Source organism: Castanea sativa, chromosome 5 (assembly GCF_040712315.1).
Source record: "Castanea sativa cultivar Marrone di Chiusa Pesio chromosome 5, ASM4071231v1".
Taxonomy (NCBI): Eukaryota; Viridiplantae; Streptophyta; class Magnoliopsida; order Fagales; family Fagaceae; genus Castanea; species Castanea sativa.
In genome coordinates, this window is record NC_134017.1 from 60771122 (window position 1) to 60781754 (window position 10633).

A 10633-nucleotide genomic window follows, 5' to 3' on the forward strand; every position below is an offset into this window, starting at 1 on the left:
ACCTCGGCCCAAGTCCTGCAGTCGTTCTTGATCTCTTCTATTCTTTTCTCTAAAAGGATCCTCGTCCTGTCCATCTTTGTGGCTTGCCTGGACGCAGTTATGAACTTTGACATTGCCTACATGGAAGATAAGAGGGTTAAAGAGATAAAAATAACGTTGGATAACATGGCCAAACCAAGATAAGACAAAAATGGTTAGCTTAAAAAGATCGTGGACGCCAGAGTGCTCGAACTCCTTCAAAGACATGTTGTAGCACGCAGCCACGTTCTCGCCTTTCACAGCCTCTTGGAATCGTTCCCAAGCCAAATCCTCGTTCTCCAGCAAATTAGTAGAAATCCTTTGAGGAGGTTGGGACGAATCAGGGGTAGGGGACTTGGACGGAGTGACGCTGACAGGCGTAGACGAGTCGATGTCGACGACTGGGATGGACGGCTGGGAGGAAGGAGGATCAGGCCTAGCAGTTTCGGGCCTGGACGACCTATGCTTGGCCTTCTTTCCCCGACGACTGGGCAGGCTAGCCAAGTCCAAGTGCTTGGACAAGCTTTTCCTCTTGTCTCCGGCACGGGACGAAATTTGGGTTTGAAGCTCAGGGTCTCGCCGCCTCGTCGATCACCTCCTTTCCTTTATTTCCCTTCATGGTTGCCATTCCTAAAAAAAAAAAAAACACGTGAACACATATACGTACGAATAAATAATAATAATAAAATAAAAATGAAAAATACATATATCTTTAAGAAAAGCACTCACGTCTACAGATGGTTTGTTCGTGTGCTAAAGCTTCGACGGAAGGTTCGGGGCCAAGTCCCCACCTGTGTAGACGCTGAAGGGTCACCAACGAATGAAAGTTTCTCTCGGAATGTAGACGAGCCCTGTGGACGCGATCACGGTGGAACTTGCTCAAAGAAGGACGTCCAACAGTTGGAAAAGGAAGAGGGAAATTAAGGTTAGACCACTACTCAAAGATAAAGTATGACAAAACAAATAAAAAAAAATTAAGGAAAAGCATAACATACCTTCTGGACAAAGGTTCCCTAAATCTCCAGTATAAGGAGCAAACAAATCTCTACCAACCTCAATAGGATGCCCTGCCCAGAAATCAGAGACAAAGAAAAATTCTGTCTTCCAGTTTCTGTCAAACGAGGGCAAAGACTTAATCAATCTACAGTCATTGTCCCTAGCTGTAAACTGATCGAAGCCTAGAGATTGACTTATCTCGGAGGGTTTATAACAGTACAGGAACTCGTCCACGGTGATAGGACGGTTCCCGTCAAATACCTCCCTCCATAAGACTTGCATAGAGACAATTAGTCTCCATGCATTGGGGTTAAGCTGACACACTCCCAAGCCTAGCCTAGTGAGTAATTCCCTAGCAAAGGCATTCAAAGGAAGTTTGAGCCCCCCTAACAAGTATGTTTCGTAAACGCCTATTCCAAAATGAGGCTGGCAACACCATTCACCTCGGATAGCTAACCTAGGGTTTAGGTTGTCAGGAATTTGGAACCAACTCCTAAGAGCATCTAACCTCCTCTCGTCCGTCCTAGAAGGAACCTCTATAGCACAACTATATACAGTTTCCTCTTCGTCCAAAGGGGAGGACGGCGGGAAGCTCGTCGAGGTGTCAGCCCCAGAAGCTGCCCTCGTCCTAACATTTTCTTGTAAGGTCTCAATGGGAATTCCTGGGATGCCAGAGATATATTCCTCTGTTGTGTGACCACTACTACTGCTATTGTTATTGGAAGTATCATAACTAGAAGAGTCGTGATACTCGTCTATGGCTTTGACTACACTGTCGCTAGACGAACAGGAAGCCATTTAGGACGTCCTAACACTTAAAAAGGAAAGTTTGAGAGTTGAAGTAAAGAGAATACCTGGCTCTAGATGGAAGACACTAAGGACGCTGAGAATACTCCTAGACGAGGCGATGGACGAGGATGTCAAAACAGAAAATCTGAAAAAGTGAGAGGGGCACGAGAGGGAAACCACTTTTTATAGGTAGAAAAGTCTCGATATCCACAACGACGAGACCAATGAAAAAATGACACGTGGCGCCTACCTCGAAGGAATGAATCGACACGGCCAACCACCGATGAAAGTATGACACGTGGTACGTAAAAAAAAAAAAAAAAAAAAAAACTCGTCCTAAAATCTGGTGATACACTGCATGACCCCTGGACGAAGGGCAACTGATGAGGAATGAAGTACTCCAGATTGTCCATGGTCATCCACACCAGCAGCCGTCCAGAAGAAAGTATCAAGACGGGAGCTAACACCATAGCCGTCCATGGACGAAGTCAAACCCACGTCTCTCTTCCTGAGAAGACGACCACCTCGTCCTGACTAGACTCGTCCACACGAGGACCTTTGGATGAAAACGTACACTTGAATTACTAAAATACACTTCACCATTCCGTAATACACACATAACTTTCGATGACCGTTGTGTGAGAAAATGCAACTATCAGGTGGTTATGAGAGTTATCCAAGAACCCCGGATCTCCTGAAATCCAGGGGAGGTTACAATTTTAATAACTGCCCCCAGAACACTATATAAACAGCCATTCAGACCAATGGAAGGGAGGTTGAACATTTTTCACAAGAAATTGGAACTTCAAAGATATATAGAGAAAACTGACTTTACCATTGAAGGGTTCTTGGCCGGCGATCCCGGTCACCTTTGATTGTTTTCCTTTGTTTTTCAAGCCATTAGAGAGCGAGTGGTCCTTTCAAATCCGGAGCATCCAGCCTGCTGATTTTCCTTGTATCATCAGTTATCATATTGTGTTATAAAGACAATATATAAAGATATAATGTTATTTTAATACATAACATGACTTGGATAATTTGGTGTTTATTACTAGATTTTTTATTTTTACTTCTTTTCTTCTCATATTATTTTCTATAAATTACTTATTATTCTCTCACACATTTTCTCTTGAAAAAGTGTTATTCTCTTTCTCTTAATTTTTTTATTTTTTCTTGCAACTCTACTTTATTTTGATGAATCATTGTGATTTTTACGTTCCGTTTGTTTCAATGGAAAACCTTGTATAAAGATAGTTTTCCTTATTTTCTAATGTTTGGTAGCATAAAAAAATATGAGTCAAAGGAAAACTATCTTTGGTCAATATAAAAAGTATGGCTTATTTTTAGAGATTGTTTTCCATTAAAATTTTTTGGAAAACAACTCTATCTCACAGCAAGCTAAATAAGGGAAATTAAGAGGTTGTTTTTCAACTTATTTAAAGTTGCTACCAAACATTGAAAAATGAGATAGTTTTATAGAAAATGCTTTTTAGAAAATGACTCATTTTCTAGAAAACATCATTATTGAAACAAACAGAGCGTTAAACTCTATTTTGGGTTCATACATTTTGGTATTGTGTTTTTTATTTCCCTATCACAAGTACTCTCTCTCTCTCTCTCTCTCTCTCTCTCTCTCCAATAAAATTTAAAAAATAAATTATACATATTTAGTATAAGTTTGATATGAGTTTTGATTATCATGATAATTTCTTTTAAGAGAATGAATAATTTGAATAATTTATTTAAATAAAAATTGATTGAAGGGGGACCAAAATTGACCGAATGGAATGAATTGGACTGATTGGAACAAATTGAACCAAAGTAGACCTAATTGACCGAATGGAATGAATTGGATTGATTGGAACAAATTGGACAATCCATATATTCTCAAAACCTCAGTGTATTAGACAATCCATATATTCTAAAGTAACAGTCAAAACCTCAGTATATTGGACAATCTATATATTCTCAAGATGAAATTCATAGTCTATTAAAGGAGATACAAAATATTCCCTTGAGATAAGTTTAATGGGTTTGTTATTTAGAGAGTTAGGCCTAACCACTTTAGTATTTAGTAAGGAGTTACTAAAGTATATGTTTATGGAATTGGATTTCATAAATATATGATGAATAACTTAAAGGTTTAAACCGGGTACTCAAGGATAAGATGTAGTAATCTACAAAGTGGCAGTCTACATTCATGACTTTGTATTACTACGAATATTTTATGAAGGGGTTACATGTACAATAAAATTTTGGGATATAATTTATAAATAAGGCTTATAGTGCAACTATATTTAATACCACTAGAGCTAGTGGTATTAAATATAGTTAATGATAACTTTAAACTTGTCAAGAGTTGACAGAAAAGCTCAAGACCCATTAGAGCTAGTGTCTTATTGGTCCATTTTGGTCCCACTCCAAGCCACACACTTAAGCCCAATTGAAAAGGCCTAAAAGGCCAGCCCAATTAGATATTCAGTTAGATACAAAGGGAGAAACATACAGAATTTTATGTAAGAGAATTATAAGAACACCATTGTGAAGTGGTGTATGTGAGTATTAGACACTTTGATATTCTCCCTTTGTAAACTGATTGAGAAACCACACATCTTGGGCGTTAGTGGAATTGGAGTGAAGATTGAAAGTGTTCCCAAGTCCTTCTGATCTTCGGTTTTGAAATTCACCGCTCCAAGGTACATTCTCTTGTTCTTAAATCCTGAAACTTATATAGTGCATGTTAACATTAATGAATGAAGTAGATCCGTTATTTTTTCACTGCGTATGTTTTGTATGCGATACAAACATGTATTTTAACATCAATGTTTATAAAGAATTTCACTTAAATTTAGCCGTACCGAAGTGAACTGAAATGTTACATTAATGTGACTCAAAAAAAGCGTAGTAATAATAAATGCTATGTTTAAAATTTTAGATATATATATGGACTTAGATTAGGTGCTTTCAATCGAAACATGTCTTTTCCCATTATGTAAGTGCACAAAAATAGATTGAAGTAGACTAAAATGAATCGAAGTAATTTGAATGGACCAAATAGAACAAAGTAGACCAAATGGACAATATAGGATTGAATAGGAACAAGATGGACCGAATGGATCGAACAAGACCACACTGGACTGAATATGATTGAAGTAGATAGATTGGATTGAATATGACTGACGAGGACAGACTAGACCAAATAGAAGCAATGTGGATTGAATATGACTAAAGTAGATAGAATGGAGCGAATGGAACCAAAGTGGAAAATATAGATCGAATATGACCAAAGTGGACTAAATGGCTCGAATAGGATTGAAGTAGATCAAAGTGGACCAAGTAGGACCAATGTGAACCAAAATAGGGCCAAATAGAACTAAAGTAGATAGAATGGACATAATAGGACCAATGTGGACTGAATGGACCAAATTTGACTGAATTGGATTGAATAAGATCGAATGGATTGAATAGAACTTTATTGGACATGGACTAAATAGGACTAAATGGACTGAATAGGACAAACTAGATTGAATAGAACCAATGTGGACTGAATAAGAATTTTGAATATTTATCATTTTTATGGCTCATATTTCTAATTTCTAATTTCTAATGTCTATTTTAGTATTTTCTTTATATTTTTTAACTTAAAACTAAAGAGTTTAACCCAAATATAATAAAATTTTGCAATTTTCAACCCAAAAATTAAGGGAAAAATGATTTTTTGAGCTAAACTTAAAAAGTAAACTTATATAAAGAATCAATTTAAGGCCCAGTTAGTATTACAATGGATTGAAAGGGGACCAAAATTGACCGAATGGAATGAATTGGACCGATTGGAACAAATTGAACCAAAGTAGACCTAATTGGACAGAATGAGACTGAAGTAGACTTAATTGGATCATATAGAAATCGTTTAATTTTTTGGGAGAACAAATTATCCTAAAAAAAGTTTAGAGAAAAAATTATTCTCACGTATCGCGTGGGTCTACGACTTGTTTATATAATATTTAAAAGTTGAAGCATAACATTTATTGTTGCTACTCTTGTTGAGCTACATCAACATAGAATTTTGGCTAATTTTGGTCTAGTTCAGTCAACTTCAATTGCAAAAGTTATTAGTAAATTATTAAGCAAGTTTATTTAATTAGTTTGTCCAAATCTATTAGTGCATGAAGTCATTTAAGCTTTATATATATATATATATATATATATATATATATATATATATATATATATATATATATCAATCAAACAATAAGATCTTTTAAACAACGAATCTCATGAATGTTTTCCTGTAGTTTTTAAAAATTTTAAAAAGAACATTTAAATAATATTGTCTACTAACTAAAAAAAATTTACAAATTGACATGATTGGTTTGTTTCACATTAACAACATATTAAACAGAATTCCTAATTATTTTTTAGTGATACTTTAGTTAGTACAAATTTGACTAGATATAAGTCCTACAAATCTATATAATATCTAAATGTTAAAGCGTAGCATTTATTGTAGCTACGCTCCTTTTGAACTATATCAATGTAGCATTTCGGTTCACTTTAGTACATTTTGGTCCACTTCGGTCTAATTGGGTCTTAAATGATAAATTGATTCTTTTTGTAAGTTGTTTTTTAAAGTTTTGATCCCAAAAATTATGATTTTTTCTTAATTTTTGGGTTGAAAAGTATGATTTATTTATTTATTTGGGCAAAATTCTTTAGCTTTGAGCTAAAAAATATAAGCAAAATATGCATTAGAAATTAGAGATATAAGCTCTAAAAAAGCAATCTATATAATAATAATAATAATAATAATAATAATAATAATAATAATAATAATAATAATAATAATAATAATAATAATAATAATAAAAGGTGAAACTGAGAGAAACTCAAATTAGAATTCTAAATTAGAGTTCCAATTTTGCGCCATGTGTCCTAAATTCTTTATTCTTAAAGAGTTTTATTTTTTAATTTTAGAATTAAATGTGGGACCACATCATAAATATTCAGCCAAGTGAGTTATTAAGTATAAAAACCAAAAAGTCTAGAATAAGTGAGTGGTAAAAAACAAAAAAAGTGTGTTTCACAATAATTTTAAAAAAACATGGAAAATTTACATTTAATACTTAATAATATCCTTACAAATTTTTTCAAAGAGTTAACAAAATATAAAACTGACTATCAATAATGTAGGGATAAAAGGCCCAAAGTGCATTTTTGGGTCATGGGCTTTGTCCGAAGTTGTTTACTTGTCCGAGGACGGATTGATAGCGATAAAGATGTTAGACCTAGAGACCCATAAGCAAATTGTGACAGAAGAAACAAAGAGAAGTAATCCGAGGAGGGGTTTCTTCTCAGCTAAGCAAAGTAAGGATCAAATGGTACATCATGTTGTCTAGAATGATCTTCTAGGAGGTCTTGTGGGTGAAGATATGTTTCACGGGAGCATAGAGAGCAGAAACAGTTGTGAAATATCTAAGAGAAAGCTACTACCATCGCATTGAATACTCTATATCTAAATCCCTGACCGCATTAATGAGGAAGTAATATCTGAATAGTGATTTTCAACCTTAAAGCTATTACCTAAAGACTTCCGGAAAGTGTTGATGGAACAAGTATCAACATTAGCAGTCTAGATTTACACATGGAGAGTAGAATGGAAGGGAAGAAGGAAGTATAAGAGGGAAGGAGGTTCCGGAGAAAAAGGGGATCGAGAGAGAGGGAGATAAAACATTGTAGACTGAATATTTGTAATCGGTTTTTAAGAAATAAGAAAAATAAGAATCAGCTCCTCGGCTTGAGTCCGAGGACAATTTTCATCATACACACCAATCCCTCCCCATCATTTTGTGATCTTAGGCCACCGTTGTTGTTGTTGTTTAAGCTCATTAGAAATAAGATTTCTAACCCACTCTCTACAAATTTATGTATTGGGCTCTTTGGGCCTATACCCTTTTTATTATTAGGCTTAGGTACAAATTGCGACCTTATAAATAATATTTAAATTATATATATAGGAATTATATTATACATTTTATTTTATATCTTTAAGTGTATTCATATATATGTATGAGGTTACAAGCTAGTAAAAATAATAAATAATCAAAAGATTATCTTAAAATTCAAGTTTAAATAATACACGCATTATACTTATATTTAGAAAGAAATAAAATGTTGCAATTTTGAACTTATATAATAATTTAATCTTAATGGAATATGTTATATGTGTTTCATGAAATTGGGGTGTACATTTTTTTATATTATAATATTCTTGAATATGTTGAAATTAGTCAACTGATTATGGTATATTATTTCCTCTCAAAAAAGAAAATAAAAGATTATGGCATATTCTTTTTTTAACAAAGTCCTTGTCAATAACAATTTTTTTTTCCGTTTATATAAAACAATATTATAATTATGTATTAAATTAAAAAAAGAAGAATTAGGTATATATATCAATATGTATGGTTGTTGAATGCATAAAATAAAATCCAGTTTCCATATCTTCCAGGCAAGTAACAAGATCCACGAGTTTGCTCATATACAATCCACTTTTGTTTCATATCTCATTGCAAACATTATTACCTTATATCAAATCAAAACTTTGATAAACTCTAGCCCTAAAATTCAGCTAGGATCAGGAGCGAGCCACGATGCTCTGCTCATTCTTGAAGTAGTTTTCTGGGTCGACCTTGCCTTTTACAACTGCCAATCGTTTGAAGTTATTTTTGAAGTACTTTTCACCCCAAACCTTGGCTTCTGCAAAGGTTCCAATGGTATTTATGCCTATATCCAAATCCCTGTAGTTGAGATATGCAGCTCTGGGGAATTTGGAAACAAAAGGAGTCATGAAGTAGTACAGCTTGTTAATCCAGCCCAAATGCTGGGCCTCTGCCACAATACCCTTTTCTTGCCATTTGCTATAGTACTGTATGCTATACAAAATTCCTTTTCTATGAGGGAATGGAGTTTCAGATGGCGAAATCTCACTCATCCTTCCACCATAAGGTGTCCAAATCATGATTCCTGCTTCACCTACTTCCATTACATTCCATATAGCTTGTAAATCATTTTCATTGATCGGTTCTGTCACATAATCTGATTTAGCTTTGAAGAAGCCTTTGGTTACATTACGGTTCCCGTCCAGCAAAACCTCTATAGGCTCATCTGATTTACCGTCATTCATGTATAGAACAGATTCTATCCAACTCATTTCCCTGCAGTTTTCATACTCTAGACCGAGCTCCGGAAAACTTTCATCCATTATTGGCATTAGTTGATCCACGGTTCCAAGAAACAAGGAATTAAAATTGGCTCGGATTGTTCTTAGCCCATCATCTTTTTTGCCAACAGTAAGGATTATTTTTATATATAGCTCTTCTGGAAGCTTATTTGCAATATTTTGCCATTTATAAATCAATTTGGTTGCACCCTCGTCTAGAGTCTTTACCACGTTGAAGGCAGTCACTCTAGTAGGAACAGGTACCAACTTGACCTTCCATTCAAGAATGACTCCAAAACTTGCACCTCCACCTCCTCTAATAGCCCAAAAAAGATCCTCACCCATAGTTGCTCTATTAACAATCTGGCCATCAGCCTTGACCAAAATGGCATCCACAACATTATCAGCAGCAAGACCATACTTTCTCATCAATGAACCTTGTCCACCACCACTAATATGGCCACCAACACCTATCGTTGGGCACCCACCAGCCGGGAAACCAAGCGTCGAGGTTTCTTTGGCAATTTGATAATAGAGCTCACCAAGAGTAGCACCAGCTTGAACCCATGCGGTTGCTTTTCTTAAACTGACTTTAACTTTCCGAAGCTTGACAAGATCAATGAGCACAAATGGGGTTTTTGATTTGTAAGAGAGACCCTCATAGTCATGACCCCCACTCCGAATTCTAACCTGCAAGCTATGGTTTTTGCTACAAATAATTGCAGCTTGGACATGAGCAGAGCGTTTAGGTACAATGATGTATTGAGGTCTTTGTATCATGGAGGAATTGAACCTAAGGTTTTGAATAGTGTTTTGGAAGATAGAGTCATATGAAGGAATATAAGGGGCATAAACCACTGAGCTTATAGAGGGGGAAGCTGGAGAATGGTTGGCAAAGCAATTGAAAAATGCTAGTCCATTTGAATTGAGTAAGCTTACAAGATTTGCTGATGACACTGAGAACAAGAGGGAAAACAGTGCAAATAAAACATGTAGGTCCATTTTTCCTTAATGTCTCATTGCTTTTATGATCGGGGGGTTGTTAATTTATAGCATGATTTGTTTCAAACATCTTATAGGTTTTGTTAAATGACTCTTTAAAACAATTGACTTCTGTTTTCATAGCTTATGTAACTGGAGTGCAAGCAATTGAAACTGAAAACTCCTGTACATTAACATCATTAATTAATGATATTAATTAAGAACATTACTAGGATTGGCTTGAAACAATTATAACGTTACTAGAGAAGTTTATATTAATCACTACAGAAGTTATATTATCATATATTTTTGTGTACTCAATTTTTTGGTTGTTTGGACTCTGGAGTTAGTCCTATGGTTTTTCACGTAAATCTTGGTATATTGTGTGTTATATTATTTTGTTATTGGTTTGAGATTTTGATTTGGTAATTTTAATTGGAATATTTTTTTTTGAATTGAGTAATATATTGGTTTTCCTAAATTTATATAAGACTACTTTGTAACCAACAATTCTGATGGTCTTGGGTTAGAATCATAAATATGATCCAAGAAGATAAATAAAGAAATATTTATTTATTTATTTTCTTGGATCATATTTATGATTCTAAGTATATATAACCGCCTCCAGTG

At 34.8% G+C, this 10633-nt stretch overlaps 1 protein-coding gene across 1 annotated transcript; it reads right to left on the bottom strand.

Moving 5' to 3' along the window:
• Positions 1-8437: 8437 nt before the first annotated feature.
• Positions 8438-10024, bottom strand: LOC142635546 (berberine bridge enzyme-like 26). Its single transcript, XM_075809684.1, has one exon. The coding sequence runs from the start codon at positions 10022-10024 to the stop codon at positions 8438-8440; it is 1587 nt and encodes a 528-aa protein (XP_075665799.1).
• Between the last annotated feature and the right edge of the window lie 609 nt (positions 10025-10633).

Excerpts from the sequence above, each read along its gene's own strand:
- LOC142635546 (XM_075809684.1), bottom strand. The coding sequence starts at position 10,024 with ATGGACCTACATGTTTTATTTGCACTGTTTTCCCTCTTGTTCTCAGTG.